Below are 20132 nucleotides of genomic sequence, written 5' to 3'. Positions count from 1 at the left end.
AGTACTTTAATTCACACTTGAATATTCCATTTTTCCTGTAAAAACAACGCTCTTTTTAACTCAATTTGAATCTTCTTTATGAAAGCTTTAAAACCATTAGTTAAAACCGCTGAAATTATTTACCTGGTTTTTAAAATAGTAAAGAAACAAAAAGAAAAAAAAAAGAATGGAGTGTTAGTAACAAAGCTGTATGAGTTTTTAAGTAGTTTTTGCACTCTATCTCCAATTTTTGTCAGTATTTTGGTCCACCACTGGCTAATATCAGTAAACAACAGGTGAATAGGTATAAAATTATGAAGAATTTTGCCTAACGGTTTTAATGTTTTATAATAATTCGTTTAACTATTTCGTTTCACCAGTTTTTTATAAAGCGGTATAAATTTTCTAAATGGCTTGAAAACCAACCGTATATGAATTTGATACAATCTTATTAAATCAAATTGGTGCTAAATTTATGAATAATCGCGAAGAATGTATGAGCTGGTTGAGAGAATTCGGTTTGCTTGCTAATGTAATGATTTGTCTTTATTGCAACCTGAAGTTTAGCGAACAACTGTATACGCGCAGTGTAGATGGAATAACTTGGAGATGAACGATCAAAAGTTGTAAAAAGACTATAAACATTCGCTAAGGCAGCCTTTTTGAAAAATTAAAACTGGAGTTGTGAAAGATTATTGGAATAAGGTACGTATGGACATGTAGCTCTGGGAAAAGTTGGGAACTGCTGCTAAAAGATATTCAAAAAGAATTGGATATTGGATGCAGGGAAACAATAAGCAATTGGAACCAGTTTTACAGAGATGTGGCAGTAAATTACTTTCTGAATAATCCTGTAAAAATAGGCGGCCCTGCTTGTGTTGTAGAGATTGACGAATCTCTTTTTCTCGCCGCAAATATAGCAGTGGCAGAATTGCTAAAAGCCAATGGATGTTTGGTAGTTACGAGCCAACAACAAAACATGGTTTTTTAATCCCCGTAGCTCAACGTGGTGCAGCAACTCTTTTACCAATTACACGTCGATGGATGAGGCCAGGCACGGAAATTTGGAGCGATGTGTGGTGTGTCTATCGCAGCAAAGCAGCGTTTAAGGCGATGTTTGGAACACTGTTTGTTTTTATAGGAAAAATGGAATATTCAAATGTGAATTAGAGTACTTTTTGTTTGTTACAAATTAAAATGAATACCATTTTTTTTTTCGATTTAGACAAAGATCTTTCTGAATCTGCAAAAAAAAAAATAGAGGGTGCGAAACAAGACAAGCGCCAAACGTTCAGTTATATAGTAAGTTACCAAGAAAAAAAAAAAAATTGTTGTAATAAACTATTTTTCATAGATTCAACAACTATTGAGAGTTTAATATCAGAAATTTTTATAGTTTTTTATGTTTAGAAATTTTTATAGTTTATATGTTTAGAAATTTTTATAGTTTTTATGTTTAGTAAATGTTTATTTATATTAAATAACTCATTAAGTTTGGTAATTATTGCCATATTAATTGATAACAACATTAAAATTATTTTTTTTGTCTGAAGTTATTTTTAAAGGGATAAAATAAGTAAATTTTTCTAAAATAGAAAAAAAAAAAAAAAAAAAAAAATACTGATACTCTGTTGATATTATAAAAAACGTTTTAAAAGAGTTCTGTGTGGAACAAATCCAGCTTTGTTTACTTGGAAAAGAATTTTGATTCGTTGTTTGATTTTTCTGCAAGTAAATGTAAACTGTGGCTAAATTTTACATTCAGCCACAGGTATTGTAAAAACCAATTCCTTAAGTTTTGAATTTCTTTAAAAATTGTTTGCCATATTAACTTACTTTGAGACAATATTTTGCATAATTTATTCTTAGTTGTGTAGATAATATTTAGCAATTCGAATATAACATTTCTGCAGACTAGTTAGATGTAATATTAAAGTCTGCAAAAAAAAAAAAGCTGTTTTATGCATTTCTAATGAAGAAAGAAAAGTGTTTAATAATACAATTTTTATATTAAAATTTAGTTAGTGATTATCAAAAAGCATTGTGTTTTTAAAAAATCTTTAAATACTTGTGAAGGAAAGGGACTTAAAGGAGCAAAGAGATAAAAAAAGGTGCAAATGGGTCTCAGATTTCAGATTTCAGATTTCAGATTGGCAAAGTTGATCAAAAAGAATAAAACATAAGGAGAAACTAAGTAAATGGAACATTTAATAAACAAAAATCATATGTTGAAAGTCTTGATGAATTGAATTTAGAAGTTAGTATAAATATATGTATATTGGTTCATCATAATTTTTTCATTTTTATTTTATACTAAATTTTTTACTTTTGCTTATTCTTGAATTTTTTAGCATTTTGTACTTGTACTTAAGTACTCCTCTTCTTACCCAGTGAAAAAGGTAGTAAAGTTCCGTTAGCGGCGCACCGACGCTAGTTAAATACAGATGGGCCAATAGTGCCATGCAAGGCCCGCTATTGGCCCATCTATATTTAACCAGCGTCGGCGGGCCGCTAATGGATCTTTACTACCTTTCTCACTGGGTAAGTACTCCAGTCGTATAAGTTTAACTGAATTATTGGTGTAGGTAATTTTTTTAGTATAACTATTTTCAAAATATATTTTTAAACATCGTTCTAGACGAAATTTAAGTCGTGATGAATGTGTTGCAGTTGTTGTGAATGTGTAATGAATGTGTTGCATTTATTACTTAGTCTAATGAAGGATTAACAAATCGCGAACTTGCTAGAAGATTCGGAGTGTCTCATACAACAGTCGGTAGGGTTCTACAAAAGTTTTTAGAGATAAATAATCACGTTAGACGACTTGGCCAAGGCAGAACAGGAGCTACCAATGCCGTGAAGCATCAATTTTTAATGCTTCAAACACTGAGAGAACGGTTCGCTACTGCACAAAGTCTCCAAATATAACTTGCTGAGGTTCATGGAACTGCTGTTAGTCAAGATACCATAAGAAGAAGACTTCGTATTTTAAATTTACGACCTCGGGCAGTAGCTACTGGTCCCAGATTGTCTGTAGACCACCGAAGAAACAGACTGGCTTTTACAAGGAGGCATATGAATTGGGAAATACATAATTAGGGACAGGTCTTATTTACAAATGAGTCAAGGTTTTGCCTTTTAAGTTCTGATCACCGCTTAAGAGTGTACAGAAGACCAAATGAAAGATATTTCGGTTGCAACATTCGAGAAGCCACTTTATATAGAGCCGGCTCATTGATGGTATGGGGAGGGCGGAAAATCTTAAACAGCTCACACAGAGCATTTTATTGTTGATGATGGACGTCTTACTTAATGGGACGCCGTGTTAGAAGCCAACATCCACTACCTAACAGCCTAGACGAGCTTCAACAAAGTCTTATCCGCGTGTGGGAAGATATCCCTCAAGAAACGATTAGATCTCTAATTGAAAGTATGCCACGGCGCTGTCAGGCTGTAATAACATCAAGAGGTGGTAAAACTAGTTATTGATAAGCCAAAAACATTTCAATTTAAGCTGTATTAGTGTAAATAACAATGTATAAAATAATAACTCACCACTGGTTTTTCTTTTCTTACTTATATATATATATGTATATATATATATATATATATATATATATATATATATATATATATATTCTTATATATATATATATATATATATACAGTAGCGTCCAAAAGTAATTGGACAAACACCTTTTTTGTTATATTTTCTCATTAAGTAAAGATTTTTAAATGAAATTTCGTGTAAGCGTGGCAAATTATACTACAATTATGAAAAACAAAACAAAAATTCCCTTTTGGGAGTAATTACTCAAAATTTTGCTAAAAGAATGGAAATGATTGGCTCAAAAGTAATTGGACAAACTAAACTCTAACAATGTTGATATAACTTAGAATATTTTAACTTCTTTTTCTGAAGGCAGATTTTTATAAAAACATTCAATGATCAATAATTTGTAATGGGACATAATAAATATTTAAGCGAGGCAGTGAAAAAGTTGATTGTACAAGCATTTAATAACGGTAAGACTGTGCGACAAATTTCAATAGGTATGAATATTCCACGATCAACAGTTGGTTATACATTAAAAGTTTTTCAACAACGGAGTCACTTCCAAGTATCAACAAAGTCAGGACGCCCGAAATCAACAACTTTTCGCCAAGATAATGTTGTAATAAGATTGTCAAAGGCAGATCCGCGCAAGAGTACTAAAGAAACTCATAGAGAACTTACACAGTTCCATCAAATTTCTTGCTCTTATGCAACAGTAAAGCGTCGCTTAAGACAAAACAATCTTTTTGGCCGTCGTCCTGTTGAAAAACCTTTTATTTCTGCAAAAAATCGTAGAGCACGGTTAAAATTTGCTAAAGAACATCTAAGTTGGACAGCAAACCAATGGTCAAAAATACTATGGAGTGATGAGTCAAAGTTTAATATGTTTGGTTCTAATGGTATTAAATATGTTCGACGTCCAATAGGTCTTCGAAATGAAGTTAAGTACCAAGTTCCTACAGTAAAGCATGGTGGTGGTTCAATTATGGTTTGGTCATGTTTTAGCCGTGATGGAGTAGGTCCGATCTATCGAGTTCAAGGCATTATGGACCAAAACATGTACGAAGGAATAATCAAAGATATAATGCTGCCACATGCAAATAACAAAATGTTGCGAGGTTGGACTTTCCAACACGACAATGATCCAAAACACACTTCCAAGCTAGTCATGGATTTTTTAGCTCAAAAGAAAGTTCGTATCTTGGAATGGCCGTCACAATCTCCGGACCTGAACCCAATCGAACATCTTTGGGAACATATCGAGAGAAAAATTAGTGTTCAGAAACCATCTAATCAGCATGATTTGTTTGAGTTGATTAAACGCACTTGGGAGGAAATACAAATTGATGTTTTAATTAATTTGGTTGATTCAATGCCACGTAGATGTAATGCTGTCGTAGATGTAACGAAGTACTAGGATTATGCTCAGATTATATACATTATGTAATAGAATATAACACTATGTAATATTATATATATTATTTAACAGAAATCTTCATAAAAAATGCTGAAAATTTATCCTTTGTTGAGAAAGTTTTATTTTTAAACGACATATTTAGTTTGTCCAATTACTTTTGAGCCAGTCATTTCCATTCTTTTAGCAAAATTTTAAGTAATTACTCCCAAAAGGGAATTTTTGTTTTCTTTTTCATAATTGTAGTATAATTTGACATGCTTATGCAAAATTTCATTTAAAAATGTTGACTCGATGAGAAAATATAACCAAAAAGGTGTTTGTCCAATTACTTTTGGACGCTACTGTATATATATATATATATATATATATATATATATATATATATATATATATATATATATATATATAAGTAAGAAAAGAAAAACCAGTGGTGAGTTATTATTTTATACATTCAATGTGGTGAATAATTATTTTGTATGTATTTCGATTTAAGCATTATTGTCATTGTTGTAAATATTTTTATTGAAAAGTATCACCACCAGAGTGTTCTCACACTCTTATCCCTCGTTCTCAAAAAGACCACCCTTATACTATTCCACCCTCCAATACTCTCTTTCTGCGCTTCTCAAAACCATCGCTCTTACTGTTGACGCCTTCACACTCTCATCTTCTGCACTCAAAAGCTCCGCCGTCACAGTAGAGACAAGACAGTTCTGTAGCCTTTGTACTCCATCGACCCGCCCTATTGTAGAGGGAACTTTTAGTATTAAAGGTGAAACCGTGGACTTATTTAAAACTAACTTTGAAAAAAAAACAATGACATTGGTATATTACATAAAATCTCAGCGGAGTTGTCTGGAGTATCAATTAAAAATGTTGCTACTCAAAAATATACTATTGCTAAGACCTTCTTCAAATATGCTCCAATTACTTCCCAATATGCATCTATTACTTCTGTTAATGTGGAGAGAAGTTTTTCTATGTATAAAAACGTTTTTTATATTTGGTTATGGTATATATTTGTTTGTTTTAAATTGATATTGATTAAATAAATGAGTTGCTCTAACATAAATGAAATAAATGAATATCTAATCTAATCTAATAATAGGTGAATATCTAATCTAAAAATAAAAGTCATGGTTCTCTAAAACAGCTTTTACCAGTTATCTTTTGATTAGTGTTCGTCTCAGAATGGCTGCAGAATTTTCGCGAACATTTCTAATTGAACTATAACCGTTTTATCAGTGTAGTTTCTTAGTTAAGTTTTATCAGTGTAGTTAATCGTTTTATCAGTGTAGTTACAATTGATTTTTGGTAATTTTTGCGAAAACAATTTTAAACTTTAATAGTGTGATTAATTTTTATGTAACTACACATGTGTGACCACCTGTTGTTTTTACTGTCTCGACTTTTCTTTGAGCAAATGTTATATATTTGAATCGGGTAAAGCTTAAAGATGATGTTTAAAATTTCTTTCATTTTCCCTCCTCAAACTACTGAGAAAAGTTGTCTTTGTAGGTCAGAATTTTTTTTTCACATGTGAATTTTGTTTAAATTTGGTTAATGTTCAAGGCCCCCATTTATGTCAAGAATACTGAAGTTACACGGTTTTTGTGTATATTTTTCAACTACTTTAAAGTCACAATAGAACTTTAAGAGATACGGTTAGTTTGAACAGTGAACACGAGAATAACAGTTCAACTTGCCATATACCCCTCCTTGGTTTCAATATTTTTATTTGCATACTTTCTCTTCAAGATTTCTGCTGATACAATTACTTCATGTCTTCATCCTCGGTTGCCAAACCCTTTTGAGAAAACACTAGTCATCTCCTTTACTGTCTAATTATGACTGCCTAATTATGACAAGGAAATTTGAAAATTGGAGCTACTTCAACTAGCTGTCTTAGTTCCTCGTCTGATATGTTATTTAAAACAGGTGATAAACAATTTTGTTCGTTCCAATCGATCAGGTCGAAGTAATTCTCAGCTTGAAAGTTAATAAAGAAATTTGACTTCGAAACATCTAGCTACTAATACTTTCTGTAAGGAATCTTGCCTCACGTGAGTGTTTTCATCTGACATTGCTGATACAAGAACATTTTCTGGGTGAAAAAAATAGCTATTTCTCTGAAGAGACTGCTGGGCCACTTTGTGTATTGATTTGTCACAAGTTTGACAATTAATGAAACAAGTTTATATGAAGGAATGACAACCATAACAATTCTTAATTGACAATATAGTGATTAGAAGCAGATGCTGTTCTATGAAAAAAACGTTGTCTTCGCAATTTCGGTGGCATCAGAAACTTTTATATAGTGCGGCATCAAAATAAACAACAAAACGAAACCTTTCTCAAAACCTTCACCACCCAGCAAACATTGGACGTCTAGGACGTCCAATATTTACTGGGCAAGAATCTTGACAGATTCATCAAAAAACCACGCAATAGTGTTATGATTGGCTTTGTCAAGTTCTGCGGGGTTCAATAAAAATTTTTGTTTTGCAACTTTTTTCATCAGGACCTAATAATTCAATAATAATATTTGTTACGCGTCTCCATTTTTTTTTTTTTTTATTAGTTTCGATACATGGACTGTGCTCATCTTTAACATAAAGTTGTGCAACGATTTGTGCAAAAATAAAAATGTTTTTGCTAGTGAAGATAGCCCTTGGGCTCTTTAATAAGGTCCTATTTTTATTGTTTCAAATACAAAATATTTAACACAAAATAACTTTTATTCTAATACAATTTTTAATACCTACAATAATTTATACTTTATTAAGAATAATAACATTAATTTTTAAAAATTGATTAATCAGTTTTTAATCAATTAATCAATTGTAAATAAAAAATATGAATTAATCACCCACCTCTATTTGCAACTTTTAAAAATATTTTCTGATTGTAATAAGGAAATAAGGCCTAATCTACACAACAAATAACTAAATGTTTAAATCAAAAATAGTTTATAGAAAACATGAACTTTTAAATTCGCTAGAGAAGAATTTTTTTTAAAGTAATAAATTATTAAGAAGTAATTAATATAAAATTAAATTATTAAAATAGGTTAATAAAGCTATTAAATTTCTGAACATTTTTTAAAAAAGTTCTACAATAGTAAGCTTTTATGCTAAAATATGCTTAAATATACTATAAAAAAAACATGCCTTTATAAAATAAATATGCTTGGATATATATAAGTAAAAATGTGCATTGAAGAGTCAAATATGGAAAAATATACTCAAGCTAATAAGTCTCCAAATGCATCTTCTTTTAATGTAACAGACAAGTATCTTATTTATAATTTTACAGGATAAAAGTATGCATTTGCATGCTTTTGGTCGCCCCACTCACAAGTATCACAGAACTTATTTCGGAATTTATTTAACATATTTTCGTAAATATGATGCTAAAGATTATAAAATTTAATCTAGTAAATATGATAATAAAATCTTGTAATATGATATCATTTAATCTTGTAATATGACATTATTCTTGTGTTTTAATGTTATCTCATAAACACGACACTCATATTATACGAAGACTTTTAGTACGTGTTAAATTTTTTATGTTTATCTAAGTAAGCCAGATTACTGAAAAAATTTCTGTTCATACTATCATAAAAGATTTATATTTATGAACTTTTAACACCAAAAAAAAAAAAAAAAAAAGATTTGGGAAAGTATTCTTTCAAAACTTTAAAAAAAAAAAAAAGGTTTGGGAAAGTCTAAAAATAGTCTAAGCATTAAGGTTTAAGATTATTTGAGAACATATGCACTTAAGAGAAAATGTAAAGGAAGCGCCATACAATGAGAATTATTTTAACAAGGGAAAATTTTTTAAAGAGATTTAACAAGTAAATATTTTGATTAAGTTTATTTTTTTTAAAAAACGGAATCTTTTAACGATGGGATGTTTAAATTCCTTGACCGAATAACCTTTATAAAAGCAGGTAACATTTAACTAAGGTATATTTGGCTTTAAACAAAAATTCAACTTGATAATTCAGGTTATTTTATGTTATTAAATATTATAAGTTTATAGGATTTAAAAAATATAATACAGATATCTTCGTTTTTCTGATCAGTCTTTGTTATATTTCCAAAATTTGAAAGACCCAAGATACAAGAATAGTTAAGTTTGATCCTATTTTTTTTTTACGGAGCATAACAGTGTTCTCATTTTCTGCTGAAAAGAAACCTTTCAATCCGATCCCATCTTTCAGAAATCATTATAGTCCTCAGACTCACACAACCAAAACAGTATTTTTCTATTAGGCTAGGAGTACATGATAAACACTCAGGATCATAAGTAATACAAAATTGCGCAGTAAATTGCGTGAAATTTTCCATCACTCGTAGAAATATCTATTAAGTCAAAAGTGTCAAAAAAGATCGACAAACTTTATTTATATGAAGCAGATGATAGCCAATCATTTGTTACAGCTATTCGTAGCTAATGAAAACGAATAGTAAAACAGCAGGGGAAAATATGTAACAAATAAAATTAATTGGTTAAACAGAAGAGAAAAAGAAGATAGAAAGGAGAGCCATTTTACAGTTTAATGTTAAAAACTGCTTCAACACTCATTCGGCCATTAGCAATCCAATTTGATGCTTGACTTACTCCAGGATTATCTCTAAAGTTGGATGTATAACTAAACTTTATAGAACTTAGATGCAAAGAGTTTGGATGAAATAACGCGAAGAGTAAAGCCATAAATTTTCCCTGACTCTAAAATTTTCTAATAATTCAGAAGAAAAAAAGAAAATCAGCAAACTTATAAATCCATTAGATAACTTCAACTACTTACATTCATCATGGAAACAGCGATATTAGTTTTTACAAACACTCTAAAACAATTACAATAACTCCCTATTCCATTCAAATTCAAAGCAGTCCTTTGTTTTGTCATTCTACTTTGATAGTGAATTTAGAATAACAGAATTTTAGTGTGTATTTCTAAATCAGCACTCTAAAACTCATGAACTTGTAAGTTTTCTGCCATTACCTTCAAACAAGTTCATTTTAATACTTGTCGCTTGCTATAGATGGTACTGGTAATTACATCACCACCCACACTGATTAGAACATGGTGAATATCTTAACTGAGATTCGTCTGGATGTAAGAACCCTAAAGGTATAAGACTTTTCCATTCATCTTCGCCATCACAACAATCGCATATACCGTCATTGACTGAAGATGAGCGAATATAGCGCTCTTCTATCTTGCAGAAAAACCTTAAACATGCAAGACAAACTTAAAAAAATTAGTGAAAAGAAAAGAGATAATAATAATTTCAAAGGATGATTTAAAATCTACAATTGGATACAAAACTTTCAATAATATATACTTAGAATTATTTATCATATTTAAAAATGGAATCAGAAAGAAGAAAGAAAATCAATTATTTAATCAAGCAACCTTCAAATAAATAGAACCCCCTGTTTTTATATACAAAAAGTTAAAACTAAAACCTCAGTCATAAAAAAAAACATACTTTCCATTTTCACAAGCCTCTGTTCCAGGCTCATCACTTTGATCCTTGCAATCACAAAAGTCATCATTAAAATAGTTGATTGGAATTGATATGTTATCGCAGACAAATTCAAGAACATGATGATGACACAAAGGATCATCTGGCTGAAGTCCAAGACAAACTGAAAAAAAACTTTTGCAAAAGAAAAATATTCCTTACTAACTACTCTTGTTTACAGGAATAGAAATATATTTAACATATTCAGAAAGTCTTAGCAATTTACACCTTTACAATAATCATACAAATGTTTTAGTTCCATTTCAAATCAATTAGCTAGTATTAACCTGAACAACTGCAGCTTGGCCTCCTTAAATTCTTCTGTAATTAATCATAAAAAATTGTAAAATCAATCAACATGTTTCATTAATCAGTCAATAGGCCTATAGTCTGATCTAAACAAATGTAACAGGTAGGTGTTTAAAGATTTGAAGTAGCCACTCTCCAAAAAAATGATTTTACAAGATGGAGATTATATTACATGGAAATATCATGCTTTCTAATGTTACTATTATGTAATAAAAAATATTGGTTAATTTCTAAGACTTTTTGAGCAAAGCAATTTTAATCAGCAAGTAATCCAATGTTGAAAGATATCATGATTTATATATACATATATATCATAAAGATAATTTATGTATGTTAGATATTCTATATATTTGATGCATTACCTTGCGGATAATTAAGGTTTTGTATCACCGAATGGCTAACTTTTCTTTGGTTTAATGTTGTCCAATTCCCAATGTTCAATATCGACCAATTAAGATAAACTGTAACAGCAAAAGTTAAAAAAATTAACAACATGTATGATTGTTTTCGACAAATGAGCCATCTTTTCAGTATCAGTATCATTCGAATAATCTATTAAGATAAATATAGTTAATCTTGGGTTAGCTCACGTCAACATCATCTAGCTGAGGCACTTTTACTTTAGAAATTATTCATTTATCATGATTAAGACCAATGTTCTTGATATTTACAACTTGTAAAAAAAAGTTTTGGTACAACACTTTAAAAAAATCTTGATAAATAAACTTTAAAAAATATTGTTTAACTTTGTTTATTGAATTTTAACAGGGATTTTTTAAATTAAAGTAATGGCTTAACTAAAAAAGCATACAATTTGAGGAAGTTTATTTATAAACAAAAACTAATATATATATATGCACACACCCAATATATGTATATAACACAGAGTTATTTTATATACACAACCATTAAAACTTTATTAACAATACTAAACTATTCAAATGAAACAGAATATATTATTGAATTATATTTTACATATATGCTTGTTTCAAAACTAGAAAACAAAAATACAAATTTATCATAAATTTTTTATTTTTATATAAACAATAATAGTTAATTTTAAATTTGAGCATCAATAAAAACTTTAATTGAAAGTTTATAAACAATTCAAAATTTGTCTTAATACTAAAAAAATACAATTTATCATTTATGGTGTCATATGATTATTGCAAATAATGCTACAAACAGTTCAGCTTAATGAAATAAAGAAGAGGAAACATTGAAAAGTTCAAAAATATTAATGCAGTCTTGACCCAGAGTTTTCTGAACATTTTCTACTCCGATGTGAATCCTGGCTACCTACTTTGAGAATATCTTGAATGTGTTCAACAATTAAACCAATAGCTACTGAATTATTTACACCGCGAGGAATTATAACATCTGCATACTTTTTAGTTGGAAGAGTGAAATCTTCAAAAGATCGTTTCACAAAGCGAGTATATTGACTCAAGACACTATCAATGTCACGTTTATGTTCTATTGTATCTCTCAAAACTCTGCGAGCTAACCGAGTATCACAATCAGTGTCAACAAAAATTTTCATATCAAGATTTTCACGAATTTCTTTGTTGTAAAGCACAAGAATTCCTTCAAACAATATAACATCTGCTGGGTAGATTGTCTCATCAGTATCAAGACGAGAGTGTGTTACAAAGTCATATTTTGGAATACTAACTGGCTTTCCTTCTTTTAGCTTTTTTAATGTAGCCAAAGCTAACTCATCATCAAAAGCTGATGGATGATCAAAATTGAATTTTCCTAATGAGGCTAAGACTTTTTGTTCATCTGTCAAGTTACAATAAAAATTCTTATGTCGCAGCATTATAACTTGCTTTCTTCCACTGTTGTTCATGTTTTCTATTTCTTCACATATCTTTTTGCAAACTTCAGTCTTTCCACTACACGTTCCACCAGCAACGCCAATTAAAAACGGTGTTGCAGCTTTTACTGACATAATGCATCTAAAAAAAGGCTAGTTATCAAACAAATATACTAATTGACAATAAAAACACACTAATATACATATTTAAATTATATGCATATAAAAAGATACAACAAGCAAAAAATATTTATGTAACATAATTACAAAGTAAATTAGTTAGACAAAATAGTTACAATGTGAAATATTAACTATAAATAAATTATGTAAGCCTGTAACATTAGTAGGAAACTTTCACTTTCAATAAGAATTGCTTAATTAATTGAGGTTTTAAATTTAAAAGATTGAGTGAAAAGAATCTTAGATTTATAAAAACCTCATTAATTAGGATTGGTGATTTACAAATATACACTGTTAGAACTTCACAGTGCACTAAGATATTTCGAAAGTTGTTAAAACACAAATATTGAATATTGAAAGTTCCATAAAAAAGGTTTGATGGGTTTTAGAGGAGATGAGAGCCACTTATTTACTAGGAGTCATCAACATTGAATAAAAAATTTAGATTTCTAAATCTTACCTGTACCAAAGTGAAGATAAGTGTAAGAGGTATTTCCAAATAAAAATAATCACAGCTTTATTCCACCCGTAGCAAACTAATGAAGTTTTGAGTAAAGGTCATAACACACTACGTAAAACATTTTAAAAATAATTTCACGCAACATTGGCGTAAATATCAATTACATTATTAGGACCCGAGGTCGATGTAATAAAACTTATGCCGTTGAAATCCCACTTTCGTGAAAACGTAAAAAAGATCGTACAGTAAAAATATCTTCGTGTTTTAAAAATGCAATAAAAATCTTCGTGATTACAAAAGAAAATCAGAAATCCCTAATTACGCACACCTTTTAAATTTTAAACAACGACAAAACTGTTTAATAAAATTGGCGTAGATTTTGATTTTTATTCGTCAAGTCAAGAAAGTTCGCTAAAATACGTGCGTATTTGTTTTCTAACATCAACACCTGAGGTTGAAGTTGTGAAAAATTAAGTAGCTATATGCTATATGTATATAACTCAGAAATTAAGTAATGATGAAAGTATGCTATGGAAAAATACAAGATTTCTCATGATTTAGTACTTTTCGAGTAGCTCTAATAGACATGGTAATGTTTTTCGAGATTTTATCTTCAGTTCTTTAATGTGAGACTTTAAGTATCTAGTAAGACATTTATAGATGCAAAAAAATTAAGAGATTAAGTAATTATTAGATATATCACCTTTAGGTTGTTCATGAAAAATAGTAAATGATATTTTCTCTACATTTAACTTATACCTTTTGATTAAAACTTGGTTAACTATTTTAAATATTTTTATATTTTTATGAGAGTAGAGTAGATTAGAATCGTTTGCAATCAAAATAAAATTTAGAAGATTCGATGTTAAGTATAAGATGTTAAATACAATAAAAACAAATCCTAAAAAGGAGCCTTCAATACCTCCCCCCTTCCCCCCTTCCTTCTCCTCCCTATATTGGCTGCTACTGTTTCGTTGAATATGAATTACTTTCTGCTTACCAAATGATCTTTAAATAAAAGTTTGCAATTTTTTACTTTATTGTATTCAAGTTTTCATTGGTCTCCCAAAATACTTTAAAGGGTTAATGAAATCTCCCAATGTTAATAAATGCTAAATACTTCAGCTATTTGATCTATCAAATCAGTTGCTACGTGTTTTCGTGTTAATTTTAAAACTAAGAGAAACAGCATGTAGTTTCCGTTACATGCTTACTAAAGCCTATTATACATTATACGCTCTAACATTTTTGAAAAACAAGTCAATATACAATTGCGTATAAAAGTTTAGAAACACCAAACTTTTTCAGTTTTTATAGCAAAACTTCTCAAAACATTTCTCAAACCAGCTGAAATTTTTACCAAATATTCTTAATATTATAAAACAAACAAACCAAAAAAATGATAAATTATAACGGTTAATTAAAAATTAATTTTTATTTAAAAAGGTTTCCGTGCAAAAAGTTTAGAAAAAACTGAACTTTGTTAAAAATATATTTCAAAAATCATTAACTTGTCATTATTTTAAAAAAGACAGTTTCAATAAGACAGTTAATAATCCATTTTCCTTCAAAAAAGCATCACAGCAACGAGGCATCGGCCACATTGACTAGACAGTCATCTAAGTTAATGAGACCATTCTAAGGAATGTCATACCAACTCTTTAACTAAAGCAAATATATGGTCTTTGTTAGTTGGTTTTCTACCAACAAATTGGCGGTCAATGTACTCCCAAAGATCTTCAAGAGGATTGAGATCTGGGCTCTTTGAGGACCATTCAAGAACTTTGATTTTGTGATTTCAAATAATCCCTTACAGATCCAGCACAAGCTTTGAATCATCGTCTTGTTGTAAGATACATTTGCGAGTCATTTTATTCTTTGCATGTGAAAGCATAACATTCTTCATGATGTCCAAATAAACTCTCTGGTCCATAATACCAACTATGCAACAAATGGTCACGACTAAAACATCCCCAAACTATAACATTTCTCCGTCATATTTAACAGTAGGTAACTGATAATTTGTATTGAGTTTGTCTCCTACTGGACGTTTGGCATACCTAATTGCATCACTACTGAATAGCATAAACTTTGATTATTCAGAGAAAAGAAATTTCGACCTGATTGATCTATTGCAAATTTTATTCTGGCTTTCAAATTTCTCACAGATTTCAACGGTTTCTTAACTAGACAATTTTGACACAATCGACGTTTAGTTGTATCAATTCCACAGTTTGTGCCATGAAACTGACGCATAATTGCATTAAGCTCGATAGAATTCTTGCGAGAATCTCTCTTGGAAAACCTTACCATTAATATATCGATCTTTTCAGTTGTAACTTTAGGTCTTCCAGTGCGAAGGTTGTTTTCAATAGTTTTGTGCTGACGAAATCTCTAGATAATGTGACTTATTCTTGGCTTTGAAATATCATAAAGCTCAGAAACCTTTCTATGAGACATTTTTTTCACTGTTTTTAAAAATATACTCTTTATTTCATTTGAAACTTCCTTAACTTCTCCCATGCTTTTGAAATAGCACGAAGTAATTGAATTACAAAATTTCACAAGTCTTTCGACGATTAGTTATAGGGGAACCTGTTGTATCTCTGACCAGTTTTTGCTTCCGGGCGTTTTTTTTCTAGACTATTGAATTAATTTAAACCATTCAAATTTTGTGTTATCCTCTTATATTTTGCGCAAAAATTATGCCGAGAAAAACTTTGACCGAGGTGTGTTGTTCCCCTGTCCATGATGTCATTAATAGGTAATCATGAATTATTTGGACTATTACAGCTTTGTTATATGTTATAAAGAAATTTCTGGCTAACCACATGTCAATAAAAGCTTATATAACGATTTTATAAGCAATCAAAGCTGTCTAAAATGAATCCAAAAAATCAACCCTTACAACTTAGGTTTTCCGCTAATTTTTACACGTAAGAGCAATAACGAACAGTCCATCTGATAAATTTGATGAAAATTTTCATAAAAGCGGCCTCTTAAAGTTCGCAAAAAATCAAAGCGCAATATGAACCAGTCAAAGGTACAACGACCTACGCTGGTCAAAGGTACACGATATGGGTTTCTTTAACAGTTATCATCTCAAACCCCATTTAGGGTTAGAAATAATCATATAAACTTTTTCATAACAAAAAAAAAAAAGATATTGGTTAATGTTAATAATAACATACATTTACCAGAAAACTATTTATGACAGTTTATAAAAATAAGATAAACATGAATATTTACTTTTAAAGAGCTAAAATTTATAATTCCTCGTGAATCAACACAATCTATCCTTAACATTGTATTTTACGGTAAAAAGAGCCGTCATGGACTAATATTTCAAATGGCACATCATGTTTTTGTAAAATGATAGTAGTAGACCAACAGGACGGAGTGACTAAAGGTACAACGTGGTCAAAGGTACAACAGGTTCCCCTACTTCACTGCTTTTGAAATATCATTTTTTATGTTGAAATATTCTTGAAGTCTTATTAAATTATCAAATTTCACAAATATTTTCGCCCTTAATTATGCTTTTGCTAACAAAAACTTGATTGAATAGCAGGGTATGATGCTGTTTCTAAACTTTTGCGCGGAAGCTTTTAACCGTGATAATTTATAGTTTTTGTGGCTTGTATTGTAAATTGAATTAAAAGAAAAAAAACGTTTGGTAAAAGTTTCACCTGATTTGAGAAAGTTTGTCAAAAGCTATGCTTTAATAGCCGAAAAAATATGGTATTTCTAAACTTTTGAACGCTACTGAAGATACGGGCTGTCATTGAAACATCGCCAGTCTTAAAAATCTGTGCACGGGAAATAAGCTTTTCGGGAAATATTGGAAATATGATAAAAGAGTGACGAAATCATTTTTTATGATAAAAAAATTTTAACAATTTCGAAGGCAAATGTCACTACATTCACGCAATATTTATTGATTTCTGCACTTATATTATTTATGAAAGTTTGGAACGAAGTTCACTTTTAGATTAGATTTACAAGAGTTTTATCGAAAGGTTATCATCTATCAAAAGGTTATCCAAAGGATTTACCATCGATCAAAAGAACATCATCTATCAATAAAAACACCTATCAAAAAGTTACAAACTATCAATCAAAGCATCTATCATAAAGGTAATGGGCAAACTATTTAAACCATTGTTTTTGTTATAATATCTTTGCTTAATGAAACTATTTTGCTTCATGAAACTATTTTGAGTATCTTAGTGTCTCTAAATGAATTACCATAGTTTTCGCAACCTTTTTAATTTTTGTAAGTTTATTATTTAAATTAAATTTCTCTTACAGTTTTTGTTACTTATTTAAAGATTTGGAAAAAGCATTTGGTGGTCAAATAACCTAACTCACTGACAGTGCGGCCTTAGTAGCAACAGGAAAAAGGCTACTGGCAACCTACAAATGGCACTGCATGCAACACGTTAACAGATCGTAGAAACTACTAACTTTGGTTTCATATTTTCACAGATATTTTCTTCATTTAATGATGTCTAATAGAAAGAAATGTTTTTGCGATAAAACAAGCACCAGCGCTTTTAAAATGTTCTTGACATTTAATTCAGCTACAGGTGTGGTATGAAAAGCAATAAAATTGTTTAAGTGCTTGGAGCATAAATTTTGAGAGGCATTCGACCTCATTATTGCATGAAGAACAACTCAATTGATGAATTGTAAGCCAGAATTGCTGTCTTACAGCACACAACTGTATTGCAGTATTATTCCTGTTTGTTTTTTTTACCCTTTTTAACGTTTCATATCACATTTTCAATGTTTGACTTAACAAACTAAATCTCAGAAATTTCAGTCAGCTTCAGTCAGTCAAACTCATATGTACTATAACTTATAACTTGATTATCTCAAATAAGCATATAACTTATAACTTGAAAATTATAATTAACACATAAAAGGTTGGTCTCACTATACCGTCCTTGTTAAGATTATTCCATCACGGAATCAAAGATGGAATCACTGTTCATGTTTGTTGCTGAATGCACCAAGGCTATTAGGGAACTTTCCATGTTCTCCAATTTTATATGTAATGAATGTAAAATGATGCTGTCTTGTTTAACAAGGGGAAAGATCCTTATGATGGCATACTTAGCTTTATCGTTTCTTTGAGCCATTACCTTTAAACTTAAACTATAATATTTGACATGGGTGTATTCCCTCCAACATGCAGGATAATAATGAACCAAAGAAATTTTACTATTTTGCTTTTTTTATAAGCTAATACCATTGAAAAAAAATCTCATTACTGCAGTATTTTTCTTTAATTATCATCTTTTTTTTTTTTTTAATAAATTTTTCCTTTTCCTTGTTATCTATTTATTCAGCCTTATCTTTAAATTCTTGGATGTTCAGTGTGGTTTCAGAAGTCCATTTTTTCCACATTTTTGTACCATTTTCAATTTATTTTTAGGGGCTGCTAAAGGCACCGGAGTACAAATCTCCTTTTGAAGCGCTTTTTTATACTTTCACCGCAACGTTGTGGTAGGAAAGCCCCAAAAGTTTTGGCAGGTAATTGTCATCCCTTTTTTTTTCCCTAATGTTTGTTAAGACTGAGTTTCAATTACTGGTTCTTCCTATTAGTGTCTTTTCATGTTGTTAACACCCATAATGATTTCATAATTATTAAAATATGCTGTTAAATAGTTTCATAAATTATTGACACACATACATACATACACACATACATACACACATACATACATACATACATACATACATACATACATACATACATACATACATACATACATACATACATACATACATACATACATGCATGCATACATGCATACATGCATACATGCATACATGCATACATGCATACATGCATACATGCATACATGCATACATGCATACATGCATACATGCATACATGCATACATGCATACATGCATACATGCATACATGCATACATGCATACATGCATACATGCATACATGCATACATGCATACATGCATACATGCATACATGCATACATGCATACATGCATACATGCATACATGCATACATGCATACATGCATACATGCATACATGCATACATGCATACATGCATACATGCATACATGCATACATGCATACATGCATACATGCATACATGCATACATGCATACATGCATACATGCATGCATGCATACATGCATACATGCATACATGCATACATGCATACATGCATACAAATCCACTATTGATACATGCATACAAATCCACCATTGATAGTCACTGTACTTTAATTTTGCGCAAGTTCGGTCATGTTAGTTAAATGAACGTTATCATTTACCTATGTAATCTAGGTCAGAACTATTTTCTAAATTAAACAAAATATCACTTTCTGATGGTTCAACCAATGGATTTTTTTCTTCTCAGTCTAGATTGGACACGTGATTTGATTCTTAGGCAGTAATTTAAAAAAATCTTTTTTGGCATACCAAAAGGCATTTACTTATGCTCAGACGATTTTTGTAACCAAGCTGCAAATACAATTTGAACAAGTCAAGCAAATCGCATTTGCCTTTCATTATTTATTTATGTCATCAACCTTCGAATTCTTTCTTTAGTAATGATGTAAATTTTTATTGGTGAACAAATTCTATAAACAAATCAGCACAATTTCTGCAACTTCCAGAAGCCATATTTGCTCAGAACTATTATAAAGTAAATGTTAGGAAAATAGCGTAACATGTCAGACATGCTTGATGTAATATTCTTACAAAAGCAAGTAAAATGTTTTTACTCAGTGTACTCAATATTTTATTTTAACAATAAAAACCATAAACAATTTATTTATAATTTAATAATTTCCTTTATTTATCATTATCAAAATATTGAATAATTAGTAAAAAG

At 30.1% G+C, this 20132-nt stretch overlaps 2 protein-coding genes across 4 annotated transcripts; both read right to left on the bottom strand.

Moving 5' to 3' along the window:
* Window positions 1–8952: 8952 nt before the first annotated feature.
* LOC145189298 (uncharacterized) lies at window positions 8953–11409 on the bottom strand. Of its 3 annotated transcripts, none has more exons than XR_016452926.1 (4): window positions 11164–11409; window positions 10457–10616; window positions 9769–10196; window positions 8953–9594 (listed from the first exon to the last, which is right to left on the bottom strand). XR_016452926.1 is itself a non-coding variant. In XM_080065900.2 (3 exons), the coding sequence occupies exons 1-3, from the start codon at window positions 11342–11344 to the stop codon at window positions 10025–10027; spliced, it is 513 nt and encodes a 170-aa protein (XP_079922026.2). In that variant the 5' UTR covers window positions 11345–11409; the 3' UTR covers window positions 8953–10024. The 3 variants fall into 3 exon arrangements, 1 of the variants encoding a protein (XP_079922026.2); XR_016452927.1 differs by having other exon boundaries at window positions 8953–9410; XM_080065900.2 differs by having other exon boundaries at window positions 8953–10196.
* A 376-nt stretch (window positions 11410–11785) lies between these two features.
* LOC145188840 (uridine-cytidine kinase 2-like) lies at window positions 11786–13411 on the bottom strand. The gene is made up of 2 exons (XM_090089280.1): window positions 13261–13411; window positions 11786–12762 (listed from the first exon to the last, which is right to left on the bottom strand). The coding sequence occupies exon 2, from the start codon at window positions 12753–12755 to the stop codon at window positions 12039–12041; it is 717 nt and encodes a 238-aa protein (XP_089945406.1). The 5' UTR covers window positions 12756–12762; window positions 13261–13411; the 3' UTR covers window positions 11786–12038.
* Between the last annotated feature and the right edge of the window lie 6721 nt (window positions 13412–20132).

Source organism: Hydra viridissima, unplaced genomic scaffold, assembly GCF_058129835.1.
Source record: "Hydra viridissima isolate aposymbiotic clone 2 unplaced genomic scaffold, HvirCarnegie_v1 scaffold_5, whole genome shotgun sequence".
Taxonomy (NCBI): Eukaryota; Metazoa; Cnidaria; class Hydrozoa; order Anthoathecata; family Hydridae; genus Hydra; species Hydra viridissima.
This window is presented reverse-complemented; position numbering and strand designations above follow the sequence as displayed.